The sequence below is a fragment of the Salvelinus alpinus genome, chromosome 8 (genome assembly GCF_045679555.1).
Source record: "Salvelinus alpinus chromosome 8, SLU_Salpinus.1, whole genome shotgun sequence".
Taxonomy (NCBI): Eukaryota; Metazoa; Chordata; class Actinopteri; order Salmoniformes; family Salmonidae; genus Salvelinus; species Salvelinus alpinus.
The window spans coordinates 67,045,833-67,060,271 of record NC_092093.1 but is presented as its reverse complement, the minus strand read 5'-3'; the positions used below and the strand labels follow the sequence as shown (position 1 = coordinate 67,060,271).

General features: G+C 43.2%; 2 protein-coding genes across 3 annotated transcripts in view; one reads left to right on the top strand and one right to left on the bottom strand.

Moving 5' to 3' along the window:
• acad11 (acyl-CoA dehydrogenase family, member 11) overlaps positions 1 to 14,439 on the bottom strand; it is a 57,694-nt gene that overhangs the window by 17,210 nt on the left and 26,045 nt on the right. Inside the window, exons 15-16 of the mRNA XM_071414774.1 lie at positions 3,002 to 3,071; positions 464 to 549 (exon numbers count right to left, since the gene is read on the bottom strand). Of these exons, the coding sequence (XP_071270875.1) occupies positions 464 to 549; positions 3,002 to 3,071 (156 nt within the window). The remainder of the gene's footprint in view (positions 1 to 463; positions 550 to 3,001; positions 3,072 to 14,439) is intronic.
• Positions 6,913 to 13,170, top strand: LOC139583559 (atypical chemokine receptor 4-like). Of its 2 annotated transcripts, none has more exons than XM_071414775.1 (2): positions 6,913 to 7,135; positions 11,888 to 13,170. In XM_071414775.1, exons 1-2 carry the CDS (start codon positions 7,043 to 7,045, stop codon positions 13,040 to 13,042), a joined length of 1,248 nt encoding a protein of 415 aa, XP_071270876.1. In that variant the 5' UTR covers positions 6,913 to 7,042; the 3' UTR covers positions 13,043 to 13,170. The 2 variants fall into 2 exon arrangements, 1 of the variants encoding a protein (XP_071270876.1); XR_011676572.1 differs by lacking the exon at positions 11,888 to 13,170 and adding an exon at positions 7,698 to 7,820 and having other exon boundaries at positions 7,000 to 7,135.

The window sequence follows — 14,439 nt, the reverse complement described above, 5'->3', positions numbered from 1 at the left end:
TTCCTGTGCTCACATTGCTTCCAGAGGCAGTTTTGGAACTCGGTAGTGAGTATTGCAACAGAGGACAGACGATTTTTACGCGCTATGCGCTTCAGCACTCGGCGGTCCCGATCTGTGAGCTTGTGTGGCCTACCACTTCGCGGCTGAGCCGTTGTTGCTCCTAGATGTTTCCACTTCACAATAACAGCACTTACAGTTGACCGGGTCAGCTCTAGCAGGGCAGAAATTGGACAAGCTGACTTATTGGAAAGGTGGCATCCTATGACGGTGCCATGTTGGAAGTCATGGAGCTATTCAGTAATGCCATTCTACTGCTAATGTTTGTCTATGGAGATTGCATGTCTCTGTGCTCGATTTTATACACCTGTCAGCAACAGGTGTGACTGAAATAGCAAAATCCACTAAGTTGAAGGGGTGTCCACATACTTTTGTATATATAGTCTATGAGGGGAAAATATCCTACCGTCCTGTCCAAATACGGTCAACGGTCTGATCACGTTCACACCAGGGGTGTCCAGTGGGACCAGGATCATACTGTGCTGACCGTGTCTGGAACACAAAACGACCTCACAACCGGAGCTGCATAGATCTGAGCTGACCATATTCATACTACAGATAAATAACCCTTACAGTACAGTACCAATGTCAGTAACACAGAGACATAAAGACCATGACCTAGCCTCTAAAACGGACAACTTTCCCAGTCAGCTACAGTTGGAGGAAAGAGAGAGAGAGAGAGATAGCATAGTTAGCCGGATCATACGTTTTCTATTTCATTCCTATTCTCTTTTCTCTGATGCCAAGGTCGTTGCTGACTGGGAGGCAGACGCTGCTGTCAGAGGAGAAGAGAGGAGAGGGGGCAGCAGCAGAAGTGTAGGGAGAAGGCAAGCTCTGAATCTTAATAAGCCAGAAACTTCCACGAAGAAGAGAGAGGTGAAACTCCTAAATTATAAATTAGGTGGAGTTAGAGCTGATTCACGATGAGCTTTCGGGCACAAAATGGTAACCATGGCATCACCCAGGTGGGCACTACAGAGGGGTAGTGGAGGAAGTGAGTCAGCCAAACAAACCTGCTGAGCTGGGTGTGATTACAGTCTACACTCTGTCCCAGGACTAACTGAGCATGATGGGAAAAGCATGTTTCCTTCCCTTTCTGGCTCTCTCTTTCTCATCAGCCCTGTGGTTGCCAACAGGAGCTAGGCGTGGATGAGTCTGCCGTGCTGCTGTAGCAACTGAGATCTGAGAGACTTCCCGTCTAGTAACAAAGCTTAAAACAAGGATGGGGTTGATACTCACAGTTAACTGACTGTAACGTTATAAACTTCGCCCGTCTGGCTTAACGTAAGCACTGAAGTGAAAATGACAGACGATCTATCAAGAACATCTATGATAAATGTCTTGTTTTATGTAGTGGAAGAGGAGTGCATCACCTAGGTTACTAGGCGGTGGCGCTGGATTTTTACGGTGCACCGTTTATTGGCCAACACACCTCACTGAGGTAGAGGGGATGAGCCTTTTCCAGTAACTGGGTGGCGAGTGAAAGAAAGAGAGAGAGAGAGACAGGGAGAAAAAGAGAAAGCAAGGGAGAGCTGGTGAGGTGAACAGACAGCGAGAAAGACAGAGAGAGAGAAAGACAGAGAGGAACCTGTCTCTACTTTTCCAGAGAGAGAGATAAGGAGAAGGCGTTTAAGGAGAAACAGATGACGTGGAAGAGAACACACAGTTCTGATTACTGACGCTAATTAGAGGTCTGAATCCTGGTAGGGGACAACACAGTCCGTGTCTCAAATGGCACCCTATTCCCTAAATAGGCTAGTGCACTACTTTTGACCAGGGTCCATAGGGCTCCGGTCAAAAGTAGTGCACTATATAGGGAATAGGGTGCCATTTGGCACATGACCGCAGACTTGAGGAGAGACCGGAATAAATGGGAACTGGGGGTAGGTTAGAATTTACCTCCCTCTAGCTTGCTGTCCTTCTCTCTCTCTCCTTTTCTCGCTTTCATGTCCCAATCTGTGCCACATCCTAGCTATGGGGTCATCTGTGCACCACTGCAATAGAAACACAGGAAGCATTCTCCACAGCATTGTGAATGTCATCATCCTCAACGACTGAAAGAGAACCTTACGTCAACGGCTCTGCTGAAATAATATGGACCTCAAGGTCACACCGAGGTCTCTGAGCCACAGAACCGTGTCCTTGGCCAAGCTCAACTATATGTTATTGTTCCACAGGTGCCAGAAACACCTTTTTCATTCAAGACTAAATCTGGGACTGGACATAAATGGAGAGCGGATTCCAGTAGAGGCTGGTTGGCAGGAGGAGAGCAGTGTGTATTGAATTTGGAAAGTCATAAATGGCTGTTTGAATAGCACATAGTGGGTGGTTTAGAGATGGCTGCCAAGGCAGATAAATCATTCGGAGGTGTTAGTTGGAACTAAACACACATGCACACACACACACACACACACACACACACACACACACACACACACACACACACACACACACACACACACACACACACACACACACACACACACACACACACACACACACACACACACACACACACACACACACACACACACACACACTTCTGTATAAAGCCTTCTCACAACAGGACTTAAAAGCATCAAATTTTACCCCAATCGGACGATTGATTTCCTTCCGACTACACAGGAGCCAGGGGTTTGGATCCAGAATACAAAACTAAACAAATTATTTTTTCTATCCTATCAGCTTCTTCTTTGCACTAATATCCCACCAGGAGGCTGTCTGAGAAGAGTGCCCAACAGACAGAAACACAGTATGGAATAAAAGCAATACAAAACTTAACCAAATACATTTCATCAGCATTGTTACTGAATGCAAACAACACATCTGTTGACATAAGTGCACCCCACGATATCTGGAATGATCCCTATACTAAGGGCTGTGTACCCGACACTTCAATGGACTCCGGACACTGTTTGTGACATGACTGTGTAGTGCAACGTACCTGTTTTGAGTGTTATTCGACGTGCTCTTGCACATCACGATAGCCACCTTGCACTTTGGGTTACCAGCACCTGGAGGAACAGTCAGACATGTTAAATCAACGTTAAAACAACATTAAAACAATAAACTCCTCTACCCTATAGGAGTGGCCCTAAACCAAAATAGATGATTTATTCTCAGCTTGGGACGTTTGGACATATAAACCAGTAAGCAAATATTTTCACACTCCCAGAATATACAATCCATGATTATTTTCAGTATAGTGGACGATAGACTCAGTGTTCCTTCTGTCGAGCGTGGATGGAGCTACAAACAGACAGGTAGAGTCTGGCTGCGTCCAAAATGCAACCACATTTGAAAAATATTTTATTTTATTTAACTAGGCAAGTCAGTTAAGAACACACTCTTATTTACAATGACGGCCTAGGAACAGTGGGTTAACTGCCTTGTTCAGAGGCAGAATGACAGATTTTTACAGTGTCAGCTTGGGGATTCGATCTAGCAACCTTTCGGTTACCGGCCCAACGCTCTAACCACTAGGCTACCTGCCTCCACTATTTAGTGCACTACTTTTAACCAGGGTCCAAGTAGTGCGCTATATAGGGAAAAGGGTGCCATTTGGGATGCAAGCCTCTAAGTATTCCCAGCTGGAACCGCATCCATTTGATCTACACAGTACAGTTCTATTTGACACGTTTCTGTTTCCCTTCTGATGCTTTAACTTGTTTCTAAACTACACAAGCTTCTCCATCACCACTGAACTCTTTATGGTTTAGCTGGTGTGAGCGTGTTATTGATTGTGAAGAGATTTTTACTATGGCAGAGTACGTGATCCTCATCATACGGCTTCACTGTAATATTATCACAGTAAAGTCAATGGAAACACTGATGAGATGGGGAACAGCCACTAGAGGGAGATATCTATCCTTCCTCTTACTACAAATATCTTCTTTTTTTTTACCTTTATTTTAACAGGAAAGATCTATTGAGACCTAAGACTCTTTTTGAAATGCGCCCTGCATAATACAACATAAATATACACATTATACAACACATATACACATATATATCAGTGGAGAATGCTGAGGGGAGAATGGCTTATAATAATGAAAACCATGTTTTTGATACCAATTTATTTACTCCATTCCAGCCATTATTATGAGCCGTTCTCCCCTCAGCAGCCTCCACTGATATATATATACAGTACCAGTCAAAACCTGCTCATTCAAGGGTTTATTTTTACTATTTTCTACATTGTAGAATAACAGTGAAGACATCAAAACTATGAAATAACACATATGGAATCATGTAGTAACCAAAAAAAGTGTTAAACAAATCAAAATATATTAAGCATGATTACCCACAATAGTATTGAAGACATCTGCAAAAAGGCTCAAAGCTCAATCAGGTTAAGGGATAGCTGAAATACAATCCAGGTCACTAAAATAAAGATCATGTAAAAAAAGGCCTGTTCACTGAAGTTTTTAAAAGTTCCTATTTGTGATGACACGAGGCTTAGATTTTTGTATTCTCACATCTCTAGCACAAACAACTGGGCAATGGTCACTAATATCTTGGGTGAAGACACCAGTAGAAACATATTTCTCTGGTGTGTTCGTTAAAATAAGATCAATCAGAGTTGACTTTAGTGTGTAGGCTTAGTCACCAGCTGGGTTAGGTGAAGATCATTACATATGTCTTTTAAATTGTCTGAAGCCTGCATTTCCCAATCATAATTGAGGTCACCCAGGATAATAACTTCTGATTCAATAAAAGAAGACAACAAACTAGTTAACTTCCCGATTGCACAATGGTTAGCCGAGGGAACACGGTAGACCCCTTTAACATTTATGGTTACATTTTTCCCCAGACAAAGACTTAAACATAGAAGCTAAAATCTTTGGGCATGGGAAATGGATTCCAGTAAAGAGAGAAAGGGAAAGTAGAATGACCACTCCACCACTTCTACCCTGTCTGGCAGCTCTGAACACAATATAACCCTCAATATTAATATTAAAAATGTCCAAAATGTCCCTAGAGATCCAAGTTTCAGTCGATACCAGAATGTCCGGATTCATCGGCATAGCCCAGATCTTAATATAATCCAGTTTAGGAAGTATGTCTTTTACGATTTTTTAAGTCACATGGAGTCTCCAACTCAAACAAGCTACGTTCAGTAGCAGGTCTTGTCTGATGGTTGATATAGTTGGTATGGCTATAAGATTGCATAGAACTGCGCCATTTCGTTTATCCCTATTAGTAATGGAGGAAGGAGTAGAAGTTGAAATGACTTTTCCAAGGTTAGCACCGTAGGGCCTGAGGCCGCAAAATAGGTTTGATGAAACAATCACTGTGGTCTCTGAAGGTGGTAGCCCCCAATCTGGAAAAAGTCATTTTCCCCATATGGCGAAAAGTCAGTTCAAATCCACACAAATAAAATAGGTTGGTGAGGAATCAGCTAAAAGTCAATCAATCCACACAGTGTGATAGTTAGACTGAATCACACAGTTTATCGGATCACCACAGTTACAGGCAGCAAGCCAGAACCCTACCATAGACTAGAACCCAGCCAGCACTAGGACCCACAATAGACACAACTAAGGCACAAAACTAGCCAGCATAACAACAGCAAGGAGAGACTTACTCAATGCGTTTAAATGCTGGGGCCCATCAAAACAGCAACGCAATAGAGGCTGTGTTACCAGTATGATAGCCAGGAGAGAAGCACCATGGAGGGGAGGTAGTTTCCAGTACAGGCCTGCGGAAGCCGGGAGGGAGGCAAGCGCTACATCGGGCCGCGGGAGATTAAAAAAACGATCTATCCAGGTAGGCTAAAACCAAGTGGAGAATAAGTTTGGCAGTAGTCCAAAAACATCCAAAGGCACAATGTCAAGTGGAAGGATGAAAACAGCAGTAGGCAGGTGTCTGCTCGGATAAGTAGGGTGCCCGGGTATATCAAAGTCTTGTATGTCTCCTTAAAAAACTGTCCAATGTGTTCATAGCCAGACGAAACAAAGCTAAATGGAGCCAAAAAATCCACGAAAACCTTGTCAGCTAAAAACACTGATCAGAGAGAAGAAGAAAAAACATGCTTGCCGCCATCTTGAAAAGATGCTTTGAAATGAGTTCGGAGTAGGGTGAAGCTGGAGTGGGGTGGGTTGTGGGCACACTCTGGAACGCAGAGATCCAGCAGAGTCCCTGGGGCGAGGTGAGGAGGTGACCAAAAGCTTGGCTTCCTGTTTACTGTCCTGCTCTAGTGACCGTACCCTGTCCCCCGGGGAAGAACGTGGAGTCACAGACATATGGACACCAGATTATTACAGGATCACACAACTGCAGACCAAAAAAATCTAATTAATTAAGTCCTGTGGACAAAAGTAGGCCCGAAGCAAGCATGATGTGATTCTATAGTGTGAACTGTGTTGTGTGGAGAGTATCACACACACACACAGAGAGGTGTACTACACACAATAAAAAAAAATCCCTATGCTGGAAAGATACTAAGAAAATACGTTTCACACTTTTATGCCCACACTAAATTGTCACTATGAACACACCTGGTCTCTGCCCAATCCTGAGGTTCTCCTTGTGTCTAGGTAAGCCTGTTGTTTGCCCAGGTGAAGACTGCGGTTTTGTTTTGTGATGTGTATGTATGTGTCTGACAGACTAACATACACTACATGACCAAAAGTTAATAAGACTAGGATGTGGCCATTTTATGATGACTATTGTTGTTTTTTCCATCTCATATTTTATATCCATCCTGTGAAGAGAGGGGAGAGCAACAGGTAATTCACAAAGCTTAACTCTCCTGTAAATAATAGCCAATAAAAAAATATTTATAAACACATAACCAAACAATTAATAAATGGCATATATTTAATCTGCAATTACCTAAAAAAATACTTCAGCATGGGAGCCCCGCCAGCTGTGTGTGTGTGAGCCTTTAGCTCTCTCACTCACACACACACACACACAGACTGCGGGTCATTGTAGGGAGGGGAGGTGGAGCATTGGATTTACAAACGGGCTGACAAAAACTATGAGGAGCGCAGAACCATACCACTGGATGTCTCTTCTGGATGAATTACCACTGCCTCGACATCTCTACATCTCCAACAGGAAGACACTGAGGGTAAGACTCAATCACCTCCTTTATTTACTTTAAGTTTATTTACTTTATACACTAAGTTGAAAATGTATTATTTAAAAATTAAAGTATTTCACAATTACCTACTGTATATGATTCTAGTGAGGGCAGTTACATATATAGAAAGACTATGACTAGGGTTGCAAAGCTACCGGTCGTTTACCAAAGTTACCGGAATCTTCTGTAATGGCAATTTATGTTAACTTTGGTAATTTATATTCAAATATATATATTTTTTTAAACTATTCATATATAGAATACTTTTTTTATATACACTGAGTGTTCAAAGGATTAAGACTGACAAAGTGAATCCAGGTGAAAGCTGTGATCCCTTATTGATGTCACTTGTTAAATCCACTTCAAATCAGTGTAGCTGAAGGGGGGGATTTTAAGCCTTGAGATATGGATTGTGTATGTGTGCCATTCAGAAAGTGAATGGGCAAGACAAAAGATTTAAAGTGACTTTAAACGGGGTATGGTAGTAGGTGCCAGGCGCACCGGTGCGTGTCAAGAATTACAACACTGCTGGGTTTTTCACACTCAACAGTTTCCTGTGTGTATCAAGAATGGCCCTCCACCCAAAGGACACCCAGCCAACTTGACACAACTGGAGTCAATATGGGCCGGCATCGCCTGTGGAACGCTTTTGACACCTTGTAGGGTCCATGCCCCGACGAATTGAGGCTGTTCTGAGGGAAAACAACAACAACAACAACTCCATATTAGGTCATGTAGGTGTTCCTAATGTTTGGTGTACTCAGTGTGTGTCCATACGTTTCCAGTGGATAGACCATAATGGTTCAAGAGAAAATAGCCTAATTAATTAAAAAAGGCGTCTGCAACTCTTTGCAACTCTTCCAACTATTGTATTTCTTTCACAACTGCCACCAGTTTTCCCCCCCAAAACATTTACAACAAAGACATATTGACATAGAAAAATAAATAAAAGTGTCAGAAAATATGTGACACCAATGGTATTCACTAAGTTGATGGTTTATATTTAGGATAATGTTCTACAGCGTTGTCATTCTATTTTACATTTTAAATGGTCTAATTTGATGTTTTATATATACTGTATATTACATGTGATAGGGCCACACATAGGGCCAGAGATAATGACAATACCCAAAAAGGCCACTAGGTGTCATCTGATAAAATTCTATATATTCCTTGAAAGTTATCGCTTTGAAATTTTCCAGTAATATACCCTCCCTTTGCAACCCTAACTTTGACTCATAAGTTCCGAAGTTCAATTGTCTGAACAGTGATTGTTAGGACTATTAAAGTTCAAAGTTCTGTAGTGTGTTTATGATTGAACCTAACCTGACAACTCTCTGAAATGATGGCATATTCAGTCAGACAGAACATCTAAGCCAACAAATTACTTTCAGCTGGTTTTCTTATAATGTATTTATATTTTTAAAATACCTTTTGACACAAAATGCTCCTAGAGGTTTAATATCTCGTAGTTAATCAGAGATGGAATATTAATGTGTTTTTTGGCCATACATCTCAGACAGAGATCTCATCCAGTAGGAAAGAACAGCTGCGACAGCTGAATATTTGAGATATTTGGACACGAGAACAGACGTTCTGTACAAACACTGGCAGCTCTACGTCTCATTTCTCTCTCCTGCTAGCAGCAACACGTTGATGGATAATGTAATAGACCTGGAAGCCATCCAAAATACCTACGTTATTAAACTCAGGCAGCAAAGGAGACGATGCCTCACCTGTTTTGATTATCTGTTAGAGAGCACATGAATAGTAAACACATGTTATTCTGTATCTAGCTAAATACTGCCCGGTGCAGTCAAACACACACACCTGCTCGTAGAAAAACTCTCCACTAGGGCTGTTACGGTGACCCTATTACCGCCACACCGTTGGTCACGATTCATGACCACAGTCAAATTCCACGTGACAGTTTAGTCACGGTAACTAGGCTTCTCCAAGCTCTGATGCTGCTGATGGTCATTAGTAGCCTACTAGTAGCCTGCTAACTTCCTGGTACTCAGTCCTCTATTGTCCCTCTAATCACTCTGACATCAATGCAAATCTAATCGAAAATCTAATCAAACACTTCATGAGAGCTCATGAGCTCATGTTTGCACAACATTTCTATAGGCTAGGCAATTGCGTCAGAAAACAGAGTTTTGATGGCCTCTATTAAAAAGAGGAGGATCCCATTAGCTTTCTATAGGCTAGACCTACTATATTTATTTCTCAGCTTCCCTAATATTAAGCATATTGCTTTGCTTTACAGCAGGAGTACAGCCTGCCTGGCTGGCATGAAAATTAACCACGGGAAAAGTGTCCTCCATTTGCTATTTAAGTGCATAGATGACATGCATTTCTTTCCCCTTCCCCTGTTCCGAGACAGGTGCATGATAATGGTCCATTATAAATCAAAACTAATTTCACACATACAGTGTATATTATTTAGCATATGTAAAGACAATATTCAATTAAGAATAGTCTGATGGGTGATATTAGCCTATCACTTGTGAATGATATACTATCACTTGTGAATGATGTTCAGCGTGTGCAGAAAGACAAGAAACAGCGCCTGCCTTTTTTTGTTGTCGACTTTTTCAAATCATAGTCGCACACCTCATGTAGCCTAGCCCATAGGCCTATATGTTTTGATAAGGTTTGTATCACAACTTAAAGCGGCCAAATACCTTCTTAAAATGAAGCACATCAATCCGCTTCACAACCGCTGTAGAACCTAACTGGCATACATACAGTAGGCTGCGCGTGAGTTTCACATTTGGGGCTGATCATTTTTACCATAGAAAAAGCACCTTTATAATAAAACATAACATGCATAATAGCATTTGTGGTCACTTATGAGAACAGTGTCTTCCCGCTAATTGATTGCATTTTGGAACATTCACGCTTATAATACGAAGAAACAGCCTAATAGTTGATCAACATGTTAAACTAAACGTTCAGATCTGTTGCATCAGCCTCATTGCGGGTGGTTGTATTCATTTGCGATCTATCATATCCCACAACTGTCCCAGAGTATGTTTGGAATATTTATTTCTCACACAGAAGGACAATGGAATAGGTCAACTTTTGTACTATGGAGGATAGTAGATTGACATAGGCTAGTGGTCTTGCTGTTCGTTAGGCCAACTCGTCTTGTTGGCTGAAGAAAAGTCAATGTGGACAGTTCTTCTAACATCATTAATATGCACCTCAGAATTCGATAAGAAGGATGCACACTCTTGCGTCCCCGATGGGTCTGTTTCACCTGTAGCCTACTTTGGATCTAAGATGCATGTGAAAAGGACCCAATTAGGTGACAGGCATTGGCTGATAAGAATTGAGATATCTGAGAGAGCCATATGAGTGAGCGGTGCTTCGGAACACGGCCGGAAGAAGGGAATTATAATTATTATATTCAGCCCAAGGGCACAACGGGCACTTCGGCCGCAAAAGGCATGGATATTTTAGGGGCCATTACGGCCACAAAAGGGGGATGCCGCCGTGAAATTAGAGGCCTGGTGAGAATATTATCAAGTTCTTCTCAAATTGTGAATGAGAGACTGATGAAGTGTGTGCAGCCTGCACAAGAAACAAGGCAGAGCTCATGCCTTTCAGGGAACTTTTTTTCAAGCCGTCATAAGAGTCACATCACGTAGCCTTAGAATGTATTAAAAATGTAAACGCATAGCCCAACGTTTGTATCACAACTAAAGTTGTTGTTGTTCTCGACTAAACAGTAAGATCATTGGATAACCTCCATTAAAAGTGCTATTTAGTCCAGGACTAGGCTTAATCTGGGAAACCACAAAGAGGGTTTAAAGATTAGTCTGACTTTTCTGGGATAGTCACCTTGTCCAGGGCAAAGGAATTTTACAGGGTAAGGAATTCTGTTGTTGTGTTGGGTGTACTAGTGTGCAAGTGAATCCAACTGACAGGTTTTGTGAGAGAACTCAAGCTAGAGAGATTTCTAACAAGAGGGAGCTTAATGTTTACACTCACGCAGGAATGTGCGCGCACACACAAACGCGTGCGCACTCTGAGTTTTTGAGGGGGATAAAAAATAAACGAAATAGAGCTAAGCACAGGCAAAATCCTACAGGAAAACCTGGTTCAGTCTGCTTTCCAACAGACACTCGGAAACAAATATACCTTTCAGCAGGACAATAATCCAAAACACAAGGCCAAATATACACTGGAGTTGCTTACGAAGACGACATTGAATGTTCCTGGCCAAGTTACAGCTTTGACTTAAAGGCTTAAAATTCTATGGCAAGACTTTAAAATGGCCGTCTAGCAATGATCGACGACCAACTTGACAGAGCTGGAAGAACTTTTAAAGGAATAACGTGAAAATATTTGACAAACCTGGTGTGCAAAGCTGTTAGCGCCTTACCCAGAAAGACTGTAAATGTAAATGCTGCAAAAAGTGACCCTAACATGTATTGACTTTATGTTGACAACTTGGATCGTTATGCTGTTATTGGCTGTAAGTGCATTACAACTTTCAGATGGATGGCCATTCTCTACTTCTCTCCTAATATATGTTTTCAGATAAAATACACATTTCATATTATTTGATCCATTCTGTCTAAAGTATGTGAAAGATAATCATTTTAACCAGCAAGCCTTGTCTATAACAAAAATAGTGATCTTGTCAACGGGTCTCTTTTAAGTTAATACAATGCAACAGCACAGACTAAACTGACTTGACGTCATTCCTAACATGTCATGTTCTTTTAGTCCCTTATTTCTCAGAAAACAGAGAGGATGGAGGACGAGGACTACGACAACTCCAGCTACAACGACAGTGACTACTACGACGACTACCACTCGGTGTGCGACAAAGCGGAGGTGCGTTCTTTCGGCCGTCTCTTCCTGCCCATAGTCTACGCCTTGGCTCTGGTGGTGGGCGTGGCAGGCAACGCTCTGGTCGTGGTGGTGTATACGTCGCCACGGCGACTGCGGACGCTGACAGACGTGTGTATCCTGAATCTTGCCGTGGCCGATTTACTCCTTCTCCTCACGCTGCCCTTCTGGGCGGCCGACGCCGTGCACGGCTGGCGGATCGGCGTGGTCGCCTGCAAGCTCACCTCCTTCCTCTATGCCACCAACTTCAGCTGCGGCATGCTGCTGCTAACCTGCGTTAGCGTGGACCGCTACCGTGCACTGGTCCACAACGCTGGAGGCCGGGCCGCGAGTGGCCCGCGGGCCAGGAGACAGTGGATATTAGTGTGTGCCGTGGTGTGGGCCACGGCGGTTTGCCTGGGCCTGCCTGACATGCTGTTCTCCACGGTGAAGCCCTCGTCTCATCGTCTAGCTTGCACGGCCGTCTACCCCCTCAGCATGGCTCGGCCGACCAAGGCTGCCCTGGAGCTGCTGGAGGTGCTGCTGAGCTTCCTGCTGCCGTTCCTGGTCATGGGGGTGTCTTACTGCCGGGTGGGCCTGGCGCTGGTTAGGGTCGGAGCCAATGTGTGCAGGGAGAGGAGGCGGCGGGCCCTGCGGGTGCTGCTGGCTGTGGTGGCGGTGTTCCTGCTCACCCAGCTGCCCTACAACCTGGTGAAGCTGTGGCGGACGCTAGATGTCATCTACGGCCTGGTGACCGACTGTGACCTCAGTAAGGGTCTGGACCGGGCTCTCCAGGTGACGGAGAGCCTGGCGCTCACACACTGCTGCTTCAACCCAATGCTCTACGCCTTCATAGGCTCCTCTTTCAGAGGACATGTCCTCAGGGTCGCCAAGCGCCTCGGACAGCGCCTCGGGGGGAGGTGGTGCGGTGGTCGCCATGGCAATGAGGAGCGGGCGTTGGAGATCTCGCTAAATACACATGCCCCCGCCAGGCAAACACACTCACACTCTGTCTCGGAGGACGAGGACACCAGCACCTTCACCATTTAACAATCTCTGAACTCTCATTCTGGTGAGAATGGCTCACCACAGATCATGGCGACCGAGAGGGCAAATGCACAACACTTCTATTGACTTCTCTGAAAATACTTAAAGGGCCATCTGGGATTCAAAAAACCACACAGCAGTCAAACAAGCTTATATTTGGGGTTCTGTTGGGGTAAGAATTTTACTAAGCTCATGAGGCATTTATAAGTTACATTATTCACAAATAAATGGCTATATCGTTCATTTAAAAGGTCCAAAAATGAATGTACCAATCACATATGTCCCCTATTAAGCAGTTGCTCTATACCAGCATTTCTAAAAGCCTTTGCTATACATATAGAACTGTTCAGTAACTTAGACAAATACAGATTTATCTTGATGTCTAAGTAAATAATATATTATACTGGATCTAGTCAATCTTTAGTATAGCAGAATCTTGTGTAAATAAAATAAGCTGTTATTATGTGATCCCCACTATTTCTCATTTATGAAAACATCTTAAATAAATCTAAAAATGAGAAGGAACGGCTCCCTCAAGCTAAATCGCTCATGTTATTACTCATCTTCAATTCAACCTCACACAGCCATGGTGCCTGCAGATAGGAAGCATATGATTTCAATGTATTATGTGGCTTTGGGAGAGAAGAAAGCAGGCAGTCTGATTGCACAGCGGGTTGCCAGGGAGAAAAGCTGGAGATCCGCAAAATAAAGACAGAAGTTGACAGGGAGTGAGAGAGAAGTAGAGAGGTAGCGAGACAGAGAGAGGTAGAGAGAGAGAGAGGTAGCGAGGTAGAGAGAGAGAGGTAAGCGAGGTAGAGAGAGAGAGAGAGAGAGGTAGCGAGAGAGGTAGCGAGGTAGAGAGAGAGGTAAGCGAGGTAGAGAGAGAGAGAGAGAGAGAGAGAGAGAGAGAGAGAGAGAGGGCTTCCATCTGGCCATCACACAGGCAGGAAGACAGTACACAAACAGCAGGCTTCTCTTTAAGGGTTCAGTCTCCAATGGCACATTTGGGACACATACCCATGAAGAGGATTCCAGCATTTAAATGACCCTGCCTGTCCTCTCATGTTTCCCACCATTTAAATAATCTGCGCTTAGAAGTGCAATAGAAGTGGTTGTTGAGTGCATTGCATAGAACAGTGGTGAACCATTTCAGTATGGCCATTTATCCTCTTCCTTAAAACTCCTCTTCTAAGAGAACTTTTATATTAAACTCTTTGAAATCGATAAGGCACATAATATCACATTTAACTTCTTGACAACAGCCAGTGAAAGTGCAGGGCGCCAAATTCAAACAACAGAAATCTCATAATTAAAACGCCTCAAACATTCAAGTATTTTACACCATTTTAAAAGATACACTTGTTGTTAATCCCACCACAGTGTCCGATTTCAAAAAGGCT